General features: G+C 41.7%; 1 protein-coding gene across 1 annotated transcript in view; it reads left to right on the forward strand.

Annotated features, from left to right (window-relative positions):
- LOC125440091 (melatonin receptor type 1A-like) overlaps positions 1–18,359 on the forward strand; it is a 77,395-nt gene extending 59,036 nt beyond the window's left edge. The window contains exon 2 of the mRNA XM_048509662.1: positions 18,275–18,359. Coding sequence (XP_048365619.1) covers positions 18,275–18,333 — 59 coding nt within the window. The 3' untranslated portion in view covers positions 18,334–18,359. The remainder of the gene's footprint in view (positions 1–18,274) is intronic.
- Positions 18,360–18,955: the final 596 nt, after the last annotated feature.

The raw sequence follows: 18,955 nt of genomic DNA on the forward strand, positions 1-18,955 counted from the left end.
CCCGCCGCCTGCCATTTTCTTTTGCTCGACTTCTTTGTTCCACCTGCCATTTGCTGAAGATTCCCTGGGATGTTTGCTCTGCAGGCATTGCAGCCACCTGCCTTTTTACTCCATAAGGTACATGACTAAATCCAGCTTTTCTTGCCAATTTCTGCAACTTATAGGTTTTTATTTTAAAACTTTTTGATGATGTATCTTCAAAGCTATTGACTCAAAATGAGAATTAGCATGGATTCTCATATCGAGTCTTGGTAGCTTCGAAGCTACCTTCCAGAAAAAAAAATGAGAATGGGGAAAAGGCATGTTGTTGTAATTGGCAGGAGAAGCTGAGTCCATTCATGTACTTTAATCACAGAAAATGTACCCAGCTGCAATGGTAGCAGAGCAAATGTCCCAGGGGAACTTCAGCAAATGACGGGTGGCAGGAAGGATTTAAGCTTCAGAATAGTGAGAGAGGATGAAGAATGACTCATCTTACCCCTGAATTGAATGTTGAATTTGCATGCCACATTCTGTTTTAGTTGGAGGGGTGTAAGAAGAAGTGAGAGGTATCATTTCAGAGCAGGGAAGCTTTTCCCCTCTCTCTCCCTAGAGAATTTGCATGCAAAAGTCCTCTCCACAGGTGAATGCAGCACTGAGAAAGCCTCCCCTGTTCCCATTAGCTGTACATGCCTCCATTTCAGTAACAAAGACAAAAAAAACCCAAGTCTTCCAGGCAGGTGGGAACTCCCCCCACCCCGTTGTCTCCTCACACAATGTACTTGTCTGTGCTGTCCAGACAACAACTGAGAAGACACTTTTTTAAAAAGACATTCCCATGATGTCTTAAATTGGTTGTGTAGAAAGGACCTGTGACTTGCCCAAGGTCATCCAGCAGCCTTCATGTGTAAGAGCAGGGAAACAAATTCAGTTCATCAGATTAGAGCTCACCACTTAGGTGGAGCAGTGGGGAATTTAACCTGATTCTCCAGATTAGAGCCCACCTGCTCTGAGCCTTCATACCACACTGGCTCCCCGGTCTTGGTCTCATCTCTGCCACTAATTCACTGAGACAAAATAACATTAACCTATTTCACAGGGCTGTTATAAGAATTACAAAGTAACATGTGCAAAGTGCTTTGAAAGTGCTGAAAGTGCTATGTGACTTGTAAGAAGTATTAAATGTTTGAATATAGCATGGAAACCTACGTGGAGTCAAAACTGGAGATGTAATATCTTCATGGAGGTGTGACATAGCCTGTTGATTGCTAGTCTAGGATTAGATTGTAGTGGCAGGCATGTGAATAAAATGGAGTGAACCCTTAAAAATGTTTACTATAATTAAGGAACCAACAAAATATAGGCAGGTAGCGTCTTGAGAATATAGACAGGGTCCTACTCTACTTGGATCCCATTCCAAAGGTCTCACTAAATCAGTAACCAATAGGATATGATCCTACTGTTGACTTCTTTGGAGTGGATAAAGGATTCCTCATGTCTGACAATCAGGTTTGTATAGGGAGAAATAGGCCAGATCTGGTCAATACACACACTGCATCAAGTTTTCAAAAAAAAAAATCCAGCTGGGAATGATTTTTTTCATTGAGAGAAATAAATATTGTGGTGACTAGCAAAAGCTCTTTAGATGCTTTCACTGATCCGAACATAATGCTGTTAATGGATAGTTGTTATATAACAGTTAATGCAGTATTGAGAAAACTGGAAATGAGCAGAGAATTCAGAACCTCTTCAGGAAGCATTAGTTTGAAGTAAATAGATGATCAAATGGTGGAGGAAGCTCATAATACTGGTTCTTAACTTGAAGGAAACCTAGACCCAGAGCGTGTTCTTTTGAAGTCAGATCTCTTACCATATTTACAGCTTTAATTGCTTGTCTTAAAATTCTGCTTTGCCATGTATTTGATTTTTGAGTAATTCCGAATAAAAGTGTATTTTATACACTATATGGTAGTTACAGATTTTATCTGGATAGACTGAGTGGCTGGACTGTCTTCCCACTGTCCCCAATTTTGCTATTTTAGGCTGGGATTATGAAACAGATCACTAAACTTGTGGATCTGGCAACTGAAAATGGTGATGGATGGAGCATTAAAAATGGTAAAACAGGACATACTTAGGCAGAGTCCTACAAATAATCCCTATTGAGTAAAACCATTTCCTGAAGGCCTTGGCCTCTACACCCTGTTCATTGTCCTGCAGGTCAACTGGTTGGCCACTATGTGAAATAGGAGATGAACCACTGGCCTGAGTCAGAAGAAGTCTTGACATATATGGTTGCTATTAAAGCTGCCAGGTTCCTGCCAGGGCAAAGGATTCCCCAGCTCTTGTTTCCCACCACTGCAATGATGGCTGGAGAGAGAAAAAGTTTTTTTAAAACTGTTCTCCACCATTTTGAGGGGCAGGAAATGACATCAGTCCACTCTAGCAATTGCTAAAAAAACTATATGGTAAATCCCAGGTAAAATCCAGCTTCCATAGCAGAGTGATGATTTGAACCTGCATCTCTCAGGACGTTTCCGCACGGCCCCCCAGGCGCCCCCATGCCGGCAAGAATTCTGCCGGCGTGGGGGCGGAGGCTGTTCGCACGCAAGCGTGCGAGCGGCCTCAGGAGAGGCCGGCGGACGACAGGCGGCTCCGCATGGAGCCGCCTCTGCCCCCTTCCCTTTCCCACTCACCTTGTCCCCGTCGTCGGCCTGCTGGCCTCCGAAGCCCCTCCCTCACTGTCCTCCGACCCCTGGAGGTCGGAGGGCAGCGTGGGCGGGGCTTCGGAGGCCAGCAGGCCGACGACGGGGACAAGGGGAGTGGGAAAGGAAGGGGGCAGAGGCGGCTCCATGCGGAGCCGCCTGTCGTCCGCCGGCCTCCGCCCCCACACCGGCAGAATTCTTGCCGGCGTGGGAGTGCCTGGGGGGCCGTGCAGAAACGGCCAGAATTACAAAGATCTTGTGCAAGTGGGAAGGCATGTGGGAATACAATAAGTTTGAATTAGTACAAGCTAAGTAGCACAGTCTTGTTCTTGTTGTTTCAATAGTGCAAGTAGAAATTTTGCTGAGGATCTAACTTAATGCCTTTGAAAAAGTTAAATGTTCATGATATTCTATGGTCTTTATAGCTGCAGCACCCAATCAAAATTCTTTTGAGGGACTTGTAATATACAAGCTAATGTAGATCTTGACATAAACAAAACACGTGTATACACTTGAAACACTTATATTTGGGCTAACAAAAGAGCCTTTTTATCTTGAAGATGGTTTGTGCTGTTTTTTGGTCATTTAAGTTTGTAATGAAATTAGTTAATAACAAACTTTAGATGTTTGAACAAGCCAGTCAGTGTATTTCCCAAGGCACTTGACTTAATCTTTGTTTTCACTCAAACCGTTCTTATCGATCAAACCACTGTTTATATAACCCATGTTCTCCTATTGTGACATCCTATGATATGATTGACAAAACCAATTATGTATTACAGCTTTCTTCACTGTGTTTCCACCTTAAAGGATGCCCCATTGTGTACTGACATTACTTTGTATGTCGTGGTACCAGAATAGTCAGGGTAGTCAGACCATCTGATTTTAATCAAATAAAAATAGCTATTCAAGTTCTTGAAAAAAATGTTTGCCTTACTGAGCATTATGCCTAAATATGAAGTAATTTTATGATGGATCTGAGAAAGTAGTGGAAATATAGTTTCAGTAGCCAGATCGTTAATATTTTTAAACAAAGGTTTTTCACTTCTTTGTTCAAGCGAGGAAATCAAATTGAAAGTATACTTGCCTTGAAATATTCTCTTAGACAGCTATATGCCACTCAGTATTGGTCACAGAAGAGCAAATATCTGTTTTAATTATTAAATGCTAAATATATATTTTATTATGATTTTGAAAGTATTATTTGTCATATGTAATTGTAAAAATCGTATGTTATGCCAAAGGTCTATATTTTGATGGAAAGGCCAGTAATTCAGATGGGTACCATTTTCAGATTTGGTATTTTAAAATGTTTGTATTAAATATAAATTCACAGAAAACATGCATGCTAATATGATGTTTAAAAAGCTGCTAAATATAGCAATAATTTTGAGGGTGTCTTCTTCATGTTCTTTCTCAATTCATGGCATTTTAAGAGAAATTGCCGCCAAATTAATGCATGACCACATCAATGGAACTGCTGGAAAATTGTTCTTTTTGAATCACTTTGAATTTTCTTGCCCTACCAATAAACTGAAACTTATGTTTTAAGTTTGCAGTATCTTAAGTACAGAAAATTTCCTGGGGCAGTTCAGAAGTACACTATTAAAGTCATTTCCTTAATATCATGGTGCAATGGTTAAGAGCAGGTGGACTCTAATCTGGAAAAGTTGATTTGATTCCCCACTCCTCCACATGAGTGGCGGGCTCGTATTTGGTGAACCAGATTTGTTTCCCCAATTCTACATTCTTTCTGGGTGACCTTGGGCTAGTCACAGTTTGGAACTCTCTCAGCCCCACCTACTTCACAAGCTATCTGCTATGGGGAGAGGAAGGGAAAGGACTTTGTAAGCCTCTTTGAGTCTCCTTACAGGAGAGAAAGAGGGGTATAAATCCAAACTTTTCTTCTTCTCCCTTTATGGAAACTGTTTAGAACCTTACTGAGTCACAACCTATCCCATCAATAGGAAACCACTCCCTCCAAAATTACATAAAAATATGAACAGAGCTGGTTGGTCTATCTAACTGGACAATGCATGAACCGAAGCATAAACTCAAACGTAATCTTGTATGAACATTGCTGTTAGTGTTATATTTGTATATTGCAGCCAAAATCCTAAGGAGAGATCTTGATATGTGTGGTCACCATTTTGTCTGACTAGGACAATGCATTTATTTCCCAGAGCTGGTACATTAAAATACATAACATCATAAATCTAGTGTTCTGTTCATGTGTATTGAAGGTGGAAAATATGTGCATTGCCCTATTCAGACAAAATATTGCCCACAGTTATTATACTAGTGAAATGTCCCCTTACATGCAGTTGGCCTTCCAAAGCTATAATATGTGAAAAGAGTTACTGTGCAAGTTTATAGTTAAGCTTCAGTTAATATGGGAATTCCAAAGCACAATCATTACTGGCAAGTCAGAGGCAAATATGAGAAAAGTCTGAAGAGTCTGAGGCTGTTTCTGCACAGGCCAAAATCACCATTGTCTGCCCGGTTAAAACACTGTGTGTGTGTGTGGGGGGGGGACTGTGCATGGCCACCTCCAAATCAAGGCAGCGCCACTCTCCCCCCGCCCCACCCCAACAATGGTGCTTTGCTGCCTAGAAAACATCAGCTTCCACCCAGTGCTGAACAAATAGCACCGGGTGGAAAGTACCGTTTTTCGGCCCTCTGCTTCTGTTATTAAACTTACCCCCTCTTCCTGTGTCATTCCATGGGGACGAGGGGACATGCCTCCTGTTTTCTGGCCCCCAGGGCATTGCCAGGGCCCTTGCCTGACGGAGTGACACAGGAGGACAGGGTAAGTTTTAAAAACAAAAGCAGTGCGCCTCGTGCAGAGGTGCCACCATGGGGGTGCAGAAGCACCAGGGCCACAAGCGCACAACTGTGCGAATGGCCCCAGGCCGGTGCCATTGTCATGTACACCAGCACTCCCAGGGCCCATGCAGAAACAGCCAGAGACTTTACAGGATAGAAAATCAATGACTAAGAGGAAACATAATAAGAGTTTATAAAATTATTAATAGGGTGGATAGAGATAACTTTTTATCCCTCTCTAAAATCATAGAAGTTGGGGGACCCCAACAAAGTTGATGGGTAGTAGATTCAGGAGAAATAAGAGGAAATATTTCTTTACACAATAAGTGATTAAAATATGGAATTTGCTGTCAGAGGATGTAGAGACCCACTCTGAGACCCACTGTCCCTCTTTCTAAGAAGAGTTTTAATAGCTGGATGCCATCTATTTTAAGTCTGAATTAGTTTTGATAATTGAATGCTGCATTTTAAGTCTTAATTTAACTTTGTATTTTGTTTTTATGGTTTGTTGATGTTGTACACCGCCCTGAGCCCTTCGGGGGAGGGCAGTATAAAAATGAAATGAATGAATGAATGAATGAATGAATGAATGAATGAATGAATGAATGAATGAATGAATGAATGAATGAATGAATGAATGAATGAATGATGGCCACAGGCATAGATAGCTTTTAATGGAAATTAGATAGACTCATGGAGGGCCATAATGACTAGCAGGCATCTCCATGTTCAGAGGCAATAAGCTTCTGAGTACCAGTGCTAGAAGGAAAAATCAGGAAAGGACTCAGCCTTTATTCCTTGTTGTTGGCCCTCCAGAGTAACTGACTGGCCGCTGCGTGCGAGAGAGATTACTGGACAAGAGGGGCCACTCATCTGATCCTGTGGCACTTTTCTTAGATTCTTAAATAAATTTTTAAAAAAGAACAGCAACATGAGCCACAGAAGTGTGAAGATGTGTGTTTCACATGCTCATCAGGATGCAGAGTAACTTATTGCTTCAAACTATTCAACCACGCGGTATTCATCAATCACCTCTTGGTTGACTATGAACCCTGCTCCTTCCTTTTTTGCCCAGCATTTTCAAACATTCTATTAAAGGACCAAGTAGTCTAAGCAAAATCAGAAGCTAATTTGTCGGAAAATGAGCAGACCGCTGTGTAAATTATCCTGAATTATGAAGAAACGAGGGTTTAGCAGGTTATGAATGTGGTAAATTGCAAAACTATTGCTTCAATTCCCAACATCATTGAATATGATGACATAGTCAAGGACTAAAACATGATTAGGTCATGCATACTACACAATCTGCATGCAGTTGAATTGACAAAGATGGGCTGATAGAATGGAGCTGCTCCACCTGGAAGAACCTGCTACAGGCAAAATGGTTTAATGAAGTACAGAAGCTTGCCTCAACGTAAGCAAAATGCCAAAGCATAAAATCAGAATTTCTAATAGCATATTTACAGTTCAGACTTACTTGCATTTGTTTAAGGCATGTTTGCTGCACTTCCTTGATAAATGGTATGCAAAATGTACACCTAGATCAGGAGTTCCCAATGGGGTGCCTGCAGGCGGCATGGAACCTGCCAAAACCTTTTCTAGTGAACATCAAGTGTTTTTATTAAGTGAATGGGCCCAGCAGTGCTTCTAATTTACTATTGGAGATTTGAATGGATTGAACTTTTTACAATTTTGCTTTGGCACTGTTTTACTGAAGTTAAGCTGTGGCAATTATTTTGTGGCTGGCTCCACCTCCTGCTGCTGCCATTTTGGGAAAGCCTTCGAGAATTCAAAGCACTTGGCAATAGTTGAAAATCGTGCCTTTCGTAGAGATTAATACACTGAACAACAATGGCAAGCTTAAAAGCCTCACAATCTATTATTATAACAGTCAATATAATTATTATAATATAATTATTATAACAAATGAAAATATCTCTTCCTTCACATATCCAATGAAACAGCAGCCTGATTCAATAATTACATTTTTCATACTTAGAGACTGCATTTAGCAGATGACACTACCTGTAATTTTCCTGATACATGCAGTTGCCATTTTCTGTGAATAGGTCAAACTATGTATTATTCAGTATGTGTAAGCATAAACTCTCAAAACACCTTGGTCTGCAAACCATGTGCCGAAATTGGAAAATATACCTGTGAGTAACCCAATATCCCCATCTGTGAATTTTAATTGCCAGCATTAGTTCTGTTCAAAAGTTACAGTGAATACATGTACAATCTGTGTACACTGTACACTTGATTATTCTTTGTTATATGCATTCAGTAATTCTTGTTGGTATCTGATGAAGGGAGCGTTGGCTCTTCAAATCTCAGCAATTCTCCTATTACAGTCAATATATATACACTGGAACATATGATACAAACCTCACATTTATCCAGGTACTTGTCTCCAGTATCATTAGATGAAGGTGTGTTAGCTGTTTCTTGCAAACATGTATGCACATATAGACAGGATATACATTTGTTCCCTGTAACATGTGAACATGTGAACAGGGATACCTTAACTACTGAAAAAGAGATGACAAGAATCAGGAAAAAACACCCTGAAATAGGACTATCTTAAAGTAATTCCTAAAAACTATCCAAGGGGAAGATCAGCAAGTATCCTTTAATAAACCATTGCATATCAGTGGGCAAAGCTGAAAAATGCCTCATTTCTAACCAGGAAGGATTTCTAGCTAGGACACCAGACACAAATCCACCAAACATGTGGAAGGTCTAACAAGAAGGAAATGATGGACATATACAAGAGGATTCGTGGGTTCATAACTACTTCAATTTGATTAATAGTAATTCCCTCCTCCCAGAGAACTCTGGAAACTGATTTTCTAAAGTGTGAGGAGCTAGACTTCTCTAAACTCTAAAAGCTACAATAAACTGAGTTCTTTATGGAAAGCCCAAGCAAGCAAAGCAGAAAAGTTATCAAGCTGATGTGGCTGTAGCAAATATACCATTAAAGGACTGTTCTGCAGAAGACAGCAATAACAAAGACAAGGTATTGGTGACTGTATTTGAGGCTAGATTGATGTTTTTTTCTGGCAATGCTATTCAATGTTTGTAGGAAGAGTGGATCCATTCACAGAAAACATGAAAGACCTTTAGATCATTTGAGCTGAACAGCTCAATAAGGACTGCCATCCAAAATTAAGGTATTGTATTAACCATATTTGCAAGTTCAAAAATGTTCTCCGTAGTTTAAGAAGTCCAGTTATACAGGAAAAGGAATAACCAGAAAAGAACGCTGGGTAGATAAATGGGTTAATGAGTTCATAACAAGAATCAGTTAGAAATCTGGGAATCTATGTTCTAAAGTGTGGGAAGCTAAATTTGTCTAACACGGAGCTTTAATGGCCTGGGTCACTGTCCCTTTTGGAAGCTCCCAAAGAAGGTGGAAGAGAAAGCAGCAGTTTTGGATCATATTTAAACCTTCCAGACTCCACTTCACTCTAATCGATTGGTAGCTGATTCAACAAGATTGGTGAAACAAAGAAGAAAAGAAACATATATTCCTCTTGATGGATAGAACGTGTTTATATAACTGTCTGGATTCTGGCTATAAAAAAGCAACACAAAAAAATATAGCTGTCCGAAATCCTCCAAAGGCACGCTTTAAAAGAGAAAATGCCGACCACTTTCAGTTTGACAGCCAGTACCTTATATTTGCTTCAGGATATCAAAGAGCTGACATTTATATAGTCCCATGAGTCTTCTTTAAAGAAATCAAGTTCAACCTCCTGGAAATATGCAAATAGTACAGTACAGTGACATTAACAGGATGGCTCTAAAAAGTCAGATTTCAAGGTGAATCATATTGGATGGTACTGCAAGGAACCTTCCCTGCAAAAGACAGAGAGAAAGAGAAAGCTGAAGAGGCTGAAACTATATGATATGTGGGTGCCATTAACCTACAGGTCCCCTGAAGTCTCCGTAGCAATGCAAAACTGCATTTTGACATGGCATTGCATACAGTTGCCACCTCAAAGAACAAACTGTGATGTGAGATGGTAAGGAAATGCATTTTTAAAAATTTTATTTATACCAGGCCTTTCTCACCAGTGGGGACCCAAAGTTGTTTACATCAGTTCCCTTTCCTGCATCTTGTCCTCACAACAACCCTGAGAGAGTGTGTGCCTTGCCCAAGATCACCTGGCAAACTTCCATGGTAGACTGGGGCTTTGAAGCTGAGTCTCTCAGATCCTGCTCCAGCTCTCTGTCTCCTATACCATAATGGCATATTACTGTTGTGTTCTGTAGACCTCCCAATAAATAGACTCAGATAAGAGTGAAATCAATTTATTGAATGTAGGTCAATTAGGTTACACTACAAGATCATTGCAAAGAGTAAAGATCTGTGCCCAGCTGCCCAGCTAAAAGAAACTGTGCCCCTCCTTCAAAACCCCATTGCTAGTGTAGGGGCCATAATTAGGATTTAGGGGGTTTTATATTATAAAGTTTTATTAAAGTATAGTACTTAGAAAGAGGAAAGCATTATTCTCTCCAGACCCTTCCGCCCATGTAGAATAATCCACTTTCAATCCACTTTCACAATTGTTTACAAGTGGATTTTGCTATTCTGCACAGCTGCCAAGTGCATTGAAAGTGGATTGAAAGTGCCTTATTTTGCATGTGCAGAAGGGGCTACTGATATAACCCTCACCCTAGCTATAGAAATCTGAAAGGTTTCTCTTTGTTGAAGCTGCTTTAGAAGATACAAAGCAGAATGTTCTCAATATACACAGTTTGTTTTAGAACTTTTCTATGTAAGCTATTTAGAAAAGCCACTAAGATGTGGTTTACACCAGCAATGAAACAGCTATTTAACTGTGAAAGAATATATCTTATTCTATTCTGATGACTGAAATGTAATAAAGACCCTTTTTGCGGTTTTACATTTCAAAACTAAGTCGGTTTTGACATCTGGATTGCATGAATGGGAGAATGCAACTGGTAGCATCACAGGGTTAGTAGAATAGCAGTGGAAACTGAATGACGGATGTTCTTTTACTCTTGAGCTGAAAGGGAGTCTTTTGATAACAGAAGAATAACAGTGCAGAGTGCATTGCTGATGGTTTTGTGGACAAAAACAATGTCATCAATGAGGTACCAGTGATGCACCTTTTGCAATGAGATATCAGTGATGCACCTCTCACAACTTGTGAACTTGTATAAATGCCTGCATCTCGGTTCTGTAAATTGCTTCCAACCCCCAGAATCTAGCCAAAATATTATTTTATGCAGGACTGCAGCTGAATAAACCTTTTCCCTTGTTTTATATCCTATCTCACCTCTAAAATCTTCTTTGGGTTGTGAACTTTGGGGATTTTCATTGTGACCCAGTAGCATCTCTTCCCTTGTTCGCCATCTCAAGGCCACCTGAGATAATATTTCCAGTACCAATCTGAGAAAGGCATGTCAAATGAAGCCCATGCATTTCTGCATAGCAAAGGCCTAACGTAAGCAATCTAGCACAAGCAAGGGCTATCTAGATGCTACGTCCTTCTGTCCTTCCCTGGCAAGACCTGCCATTAGAATAACATCTTGACAATTATGTGTGTCAGAACATTAACAGTGTTTTATTAGACTGTACCATCCTGTTTAAGTATTAAAGTTGCCTTTATATTTGGATTTGTAAAGGAAGCCTACATTTCATTAGTAAATAATGAGCAGTGTAAACCCTTTTTACACTTTTAAAACCATTTTTACACTGTTTTCACACCGCTGTTTTTGGCCCATGCGGAATCCACGTATGATTCTATGACAAGTAGAAACAGCTACCCCAAATGGAAGGGGCGCTCAGGACTCACGTTTTGGACCTGGATGGGACTGGTTCAAACCCAGCTGCTCCTTATATTTGCTTTTCTGCTGTCAGTCCAGAACTGCTTCAACAGGTTATTCTGGACTGATGTCTTGTGGAAGGCGCAGATACAAAAAGCAATACTTAGGAATGGGATGGCGACAGTGCCGTGCTCCAGATGGAGCCTAGAGTTCACCCAGGATTACAACAGATCTCCAGAAGACTGATATATGTTGAAAACTGCAGCTTTGGGGGATAGACTCTGTGGAATCACATCCCCTTTTCAAAAGCCATCTTCTGAAGGCTCCACCCCCACATCTTCAGGAATTTCCCAATCCAGGCAACACTTGACCCTGAAATTCCTGCTTTGGGGCAGCAGCACTTACCCATGGCTCAGATTTAAAACTCTGAATTCTTGGGAGGGATTGGGGGAGCCCTGATGTACTTTTTCTCTTAGGATTCATCCTGATTATGCTGCAACACAAGGAAAATTCCACCAACCTAATAATGAGATACAGAATATGGAAACACTCAGTACAAATATAACTTCATGTCAACGTAATTTGTTTTTTTAATCAAAATGTTTTGGTGTGACCTCAGAATTTGTTCCTTCCTTCACCACGTTGTCAAAGAAAGGAAGAAAGAAAGAAAGAAGGAAAGAAAGAAAAAAAGAAAGAAAGAAAGAAAGAAAGAAAAACTTTATTATTACCTGTTCTTTTCACATGGCGTGTGGGCTTTCACTACACTGCAGTGACTATTACATCCTGGGTATCATCAAAAGCAGTCTTATGCAGCTATTGGTTAGAGAGTGGGTATGAAATTATATTAGCTGATTTTAAACTATTTGCTTCAGAAAGAAAAACATTAAAATCATCCTGATTCACTTATACTTATTCTCTGAGCAGGCAAGAACTGTACCCTTTAATATTTACAAATTACTAATTCTGTCACAGAGAGAAGTACGTCTTGCCCGGCTTCTAGGATATCATCACTATAGCAACCAAAGAATAGATCAAGCATATCATCAGTCCTGAAGATTCCATGCACGTGATTCTACTCTCACATTCTTCACTTTTGACATAGTTTTAGCAATGCCAACCAATGGAATTCATTTAACTGGTCATGTGTACTTATAATTCATGTTCAGAAAAATGGAAATTACTCGTGACTAGAAGTTTGCAAGCAAATAAGTGACTAGTGGGTTCATACCAGTCCATGATATTCTTGTTTTTCATCTCAGTACCTACTATATCTCACTTCTTTAGCCCCTCTCCAGTTTCTTGGACAGCACCCACAGTATTCTGGCCGCCTGCTCAAATAATGGCCACTGCGAGTAGCAGAGAGCTGGACTAGATGGACTCTGGTCTGATCCAGCTGGCTTGTCTTATGTTCTTATGTTCTTAATGCAGTTGCATTCAGGCCTTATAATTTGTTTCTTATGAGCACAAATTAGGCTTGCTGGCTGGCTCATACCCTTCCCTCACTTACGCAATCCTGTTCATGATATTTGAGAGCCTTGAATCAAACCCAATTGGCCTCAACGTCGATATTAGTGTATCACCCCCCCACCCCCCCGGGCAGCAAACTGGGATTACAAAACCAATGCATGCATCAAAATGAGGCTTGGAATCTAGAAGTGGTACTACTTCAGACTGAACATGGGGAGGGGCGCACTTTCAATGCTTCCCCCCATGTAAAAAATTCTGCTCATAAAACAGTAGTACTTTAGAGTGAAAAGTTCTACTTGACCTCTTTGCGTGCAGCACCAACTTGATTCTAGGGAGTGGTTAATGTACAGTAATTTTTTAAAATCCTTTCCTGTGCTGTGAAGTAGTCTACTCTACCATTTCCATACTCTTCCATCTCTTCTGCTATATGACTCAATCAAGCCTAAACCAGGATTGTTGCCTGAGGACGGGAGAATGAGCTCGAGGGTATGGAAGGACACCCAGACAACCACCTTGTGTGAAATAAAATATGGCCACAGCCTGTTTATTGGTATGCTGGCTGAAGGAAGCAGAGGCACAGATAGGGGACAGATCTGGCACTTGGCAGCATGTCTGCTGTTCACCAGTAATAACCTTCCCCCACCCCAATGCATGTGGGTGGGGGGAACCAACACCCAGAACATCATGATAGTGGGAGCCATCTAGGTGCTGGCCTCTCTCCCACCCATGGAATACACTCATTTTCTGTACATATTTCCAGGGTCCCTGCTTCCCATCCCACCCTGCCATATGCTATCTGATTCCTTTTCCAAATTTATAAATATCCTGTGCCACAAAATCCAATTAAAGTGTTTCAGAGGCTTCACTATCAGAAGCACTATGCAATAAAGATAGTTTTAGGAGACACTTCTTATTAGTGGGTGACTGATGGGGTCCAAACGCTTTAAAAGACTAAAAATCAATCAATTTCCAGGAGATATGCATCAGGCTGTTAATACTATTTATTCTAGGGTTGCCTCCTGACAACTGCTGGGAGCTTGGGGAGAAGGGAAGGAGGGGAGGCACTAGATGCACTGTGCACTGTGATACCAAGTTCTGGAAATTTAACAGAAGTGGTGTCATGTCACTCTCAAAATTGGAAGAAACTTTATGATAAAACCATAGAATTTCTGTCAATTCCTGGAGCAATGTGATGTCACTGATATGACAGCTTTCCCCCTCTCCCACTATCGCTCAGGTTGCTGGCAGGAAGTCTACTGCCAAATCTATGAACTTCTCTTATGAGATCCTGATATGACTTATAGTTAACACAGAAATATGTACTTATAATATTTTTCATATCAGATACTTCAAAAGTAAAAGTGTTTTAATTTAAAATCACCTGCAACCTTTCAAAGCTTAAACCACTAAATGAGATTTTGTGCAAAAACATTTTACACCAGTCCATTTAGTTGCTATGGTAACTATTCATAGCTATTTCAGTTGAAGTATTTCAGGGGGAAAGCTGATGTTTGTTAGCTCTGTCTAGTCTGAAGTACAGAACTTCAGAATGAATCTTTACCCAGAGGATTTGAATGCCTATAGTTCTCATTGCTCTCACATGTCCTCAAACACACCACCAAATATGGCAACATATATTTGTTCATGCACACTGATCAGTTTCCACTCTGCTCTTGTAAAGAAAGACAGCTAGAGCTCTTCATTTAGGTAAGAATACTAGCAATAGATAGATGGATCGCAGAAGTAATCAGGGTTTTCATAACAATAGAACCAGGGGGCATTCATTGAACCAGGGGGCATTCATTGAAAATGCTGGGGGGAAGAATTAGGACTAATAAAAGGAAACACTTCTTCACGCAACGTGTGATTGGTGTTTGGAATATGCTGCCACAGGAGGTGGTGATGGCCACTAACCTGGATAGCTTTAAAAAGGGCTTGGACAGATTTATGGAGGAGAAGTCAATCTATGGCTACCAATCTTGATCCTCCTTGATCTCAGATTGCAAATGCCTTAGCAGACCAGGTGCTCGGGAGCAGCAGCAGCAGAAGGCCATTGCTTTCACATCCTGCATGTGAGCTCCCAAAGGCACCTGGTGGGCCACTGCGAGTAGCAGAGAGCTGGACTAGATGGACTCTGGTCTGATCCAGCAGCTAGTTCTTATGTTCTTATGTTCTTAATTTCATAAATTTCACACAAAGACACTATTCTGTTTTGAGTCAGTTTTGGTCCCAAATGTTGTAAAATAAAGTGGAATCTTTTCACTTTCAGGCATACTCTTGAGGCTGTGCACGTAGTGCATTTAGATTGGATTTTGCATTTCAGAGTCTGCTGTGTTATCACACATTTCCATTTCAGCGTTTTAGTCCTTAAACTGAAAGCCCTTAAAGATCTGGTACCAGCATATTTGCAAGACTGTCTCTCCCAATATGTACCCCCCTATGCTCCACTTACAACAACTTGCTGGTGGTCCCTGGCCTGAAAAGCATCCAGCTGTCCTCAGCTAAGGCCAGGGCCTTTTCAACCTTGGCCCCAGCCTGGCGGAATGCTCTATCAAATGAGACCAGGGCCCTGTAGGATTTATCTCAATTCTGCAGGGGCTGTAGGACAGAGCTTTTCCACCAGGCACTACATACTTGCAGTCTCCTTTGCAATGAATGTACATTCTCTTTGGATTGGATTCTCTCTAACATACACATTCCCTTTCTCCAGAACTCACCACGCTTCAGATCAGAGAAACTCAACAGTTTCTGAAACCTCTGGAAGTGCAACTTTTCCTCTCCCTTCATAGAGACAGTGACAGGAGACAACATGCATTTGGTTTGCACTGGGTTTTCTTGCTCCTCCTCACCATCCCCTGCCCAACTACCAGCAGTTCCTCTTACTCTTCAGAGCAATTCAGAGTGATCAGAAGAGCTTTCTTTATTTTAATTTCAATGCTGCTGATCTATTGCTGGAGCAGTAAACCAGTGACACTGACATGACATTTACATGGTCTAGCAAAATAATGCTAAACCCAAAACCACACACACACACACGCAGGCACGCACGCACATGCATAGGCACACAAGGCAGCAGAGACCAACCTTCTCAGCTGCAGGTTGCAGGGTGAGAATAGGTGAGTAAATGGTGAATCAGATTGACTGAGGAGCTGTGGAGTAAGCACTGCAAGCACCAAGGTTCTTCCTTTCCTCCACCCAGGTTCAGCAACTGCTTAGCAAATTTCTTGCTAAGCTGCTTCACCACAGGAAGCTGCTTTCCAGTTAACATCCATTCGCTGTGCTGCTATGATCTTGGTAATCTGTGTGGGCATTTTGCCTACCTCTTTTATATTCAGCTTGCCTACTGCCTCGCTGTAATGTTTGTTCATTGTAATGATGCACTCAATCAGAATTTGATTAATTCTTTACTTTAATAATTCTCCTGGACTGATCAATAGGTCTTAAGCAGGACCACACTAAAGCACAATGGAAAACACATTTAATATTTAATATATTTCCCTTATTTTTTAAAATAAGTGGCCAAAATGTAAATTTTGCAATCTTTACTATCTCCAGTTTATTTATTTATTTATTTTAAAATGTCGGGAAGAGTGAATGGCTTCTTTCTTTTTGTCAAATGGATCAACCAATTTCTGTCTACCAACAGACAATGGAAAAAACAAATGACTTATTGGACTTACTGCACCGATACTATCAGACCCATAAGGGCAGATTTTGTTGAAAAATGTAACTGTGGGCCTTTCCTCACTTACCTTAAGCCCCGCGCTATTCTTCTCAAGTAACGTGGGGTCCCCCAGCACTCCCCACAACAGGGGCGGCGACAGCGCAGCTGCCCCGACGCTGCCGCTGTCGTGCCCCCTCAGCGCACGGCATCCCTGGCGCTCTTGTAAATGGTGCCTTTTGATGACCCCGCACAGCGCAGGGTCATGGGGACGCCCGGGCGTGCACCAGGGATGCAGCGCGCTGAGAGGAGCGCGCAGCATAGGGGGGATCATGGAGAGTGGGGAAACGCCCTTAATTAAATCTGCCCTTCAATTCAGGTAATGGCAGGTAATTCAATCAGGCCACATGTAGGCTCTTCGATACCTGAGAAAGATTAGCAGATTTAAATATTCTGGCATACTTTATTGGAAAACACCCCAAAAGAAGGTTGGGCAAACTATCCCCTATGCTCTATTGTGCACATTACTGTGAAGTTCATAGAATCATAGTTGGAAGGGGTCATACAGGCCAACTAGTTCAACCCCTTGCTCAATGCAGGTCCAGCCTAGAGCATCCCAGACAAATGTTTGTCCAGCCGCTGCTTAAAGGCTGCCAGTGACGGGATGCTCAGCACCTCCCTAGGAAGCAGATTCCACTGTTGCACAACTCTTTTAACGAGGAAAAAAATCCTACTATTCAGTCAGAATTTTTGTCCCCATAATTTATACCCATTATGGCAGGTCCTATCCTCTGCTGCCAACTGGAACTCCTCCCTGCTCTCCTCTAAGTGACAGACCTCCTCTGACAGTCCTTCAAATACTTGAAGTTGATTCTTTATTGCTGTGCCTGTAACTTGTAGAGAACCTCATTTATCTTTTCTAAAAATTAATGCCCCCCCTCTATTTTATGCCCCTCCTTATTTCTGAAGTACTTATGAACCATTTTGTTTGACTCACACTGATGTGCATAATTAAATCATCATTTCATAGAATGAAAAGACTTGTTCAGTATGATGGACCATTTGCACAAGGAATAGAGGTATCTTGCCGCATAATCCTAACTCAGCCTTTCATCATTTCAATTCATCCTAAAGAGATTATATTATATCTCCAATTTATTTTTAAGGCTATCCTGAACTCTTCAGCAAATATTAAGAGATCCTAAATTCACCTCAGTACCCAGCAGCAGCAAGGGCCAACTAGGTCTCTCTCTCTCAAAAAAAAGCAATAAACATTTTCATTACTGTAACCATGCATGCCCAGCAAGCAAACATAGCTACAAAGTAGGAACAGTAATTCAACCGTAGTCAAGACCAGAAAATAGGAGCTCTACCTGGTGACTAAAGGTATTGGAAGGATATTCAGGACATATTTGGCACGTGGCTTCTCACTTTGCTTGGAATAAACAGGATGAAATCTATTTCCATCCTTTTGTGCCTCATAGCAGAGTCAGGGTGAAGTAATGAAGTAATCTGCTGATGCCTTCCGCACTATTTGAAATCCATTACTATGTTACAATTGTACTAATAATAGAGGACTTTGTGGATCGCTGCAGCTGACTTCTTCATTATGCTGTCGTCGTTGAGGAATTACAGAGATGTCAATACCATTTTTGATTGCATGCTAAGTTTCAGCACAGAAGGGAACTGCAATTATCATATGCAGAAACGGAAAATAACAAGCGGGAACCCCCAAGGACTTGTGCAAAGCATCTCATTTTCACCTTCCCCATTATTTCCTCTGTCCCTTTCTTGAAAGCCCCCGTAGACTCTCCCCTTTTTCTGCTTCCTTTCTTAGGTCTACCAACCCCACATTGGAAAAAATCCTGGAGATTTGAGGATGAAGCCTCAGCATGATATAAGGCCATAGAGCCTGTTTTTCAAAACAGCCGTTTTCTCCAGGGAAACTGATTTCTGTCATCTGGGTAGTAGTTGTAATCCCAGATGATTTCCATCTCTCACCTGGAGGTTGGTGTAGGGGTGAGCCCGCGAACCCGGCAGAACCGTAGAAGGAGCGCCAGGCATGCCGGTGCCGGCTACGGCCTTCCGGGCGCACACGCTCCCCCAACCCCCACTCCCCCATGAGTCACGGGTCATGAACTGCCTGACTCACGGTCACCAGGTGTCCCATACAAAAGGACAAAAGGGCTCCTGCCCTCAGGTGAAGATTAGACCCAGACACGGATGCTTCCTCCCGCACGTAGCAGCCCGATGAGATCATGCATCACATGATGATCTCCCGTTCTCCCGATCTCCCGACCTCCCGTTCTCCCGCCTGCCCGACCCCTTTACACGCCCCCGTTGAAACCCTAATAAAAGGTGTGAGGGGCGAGCGCACGGCAGAGTTGCCAGGATCACGGGATCCCGCCCTTCCTGCTTGCTGGCTCTCTCCACCAGATGAAATCTCCGCGTGTCGTCTCTTTCCTGGGACCTCGTGGGTACGACTACAGTTGGCCCCCTGAGTTCCCATGGAGGAAGT

The sequence above is a fragment of the Sphaerodactylus townsendi genome, linkage group LG10, assembly GCF_021028975.2.
Source record: "Sphaerodactylus townsendi isolate TG3544 linkage group LG10, MPM_Stown_v2.3, whole genome shotgun sequence".
Taxonomy (NCBI): Eukaryota; Metazoa; Chordata; class Lepidosauria; order Squamata; family Sphaerodactylidae; genus Sphaerodactylus; species Sphaerodactylus townsendi.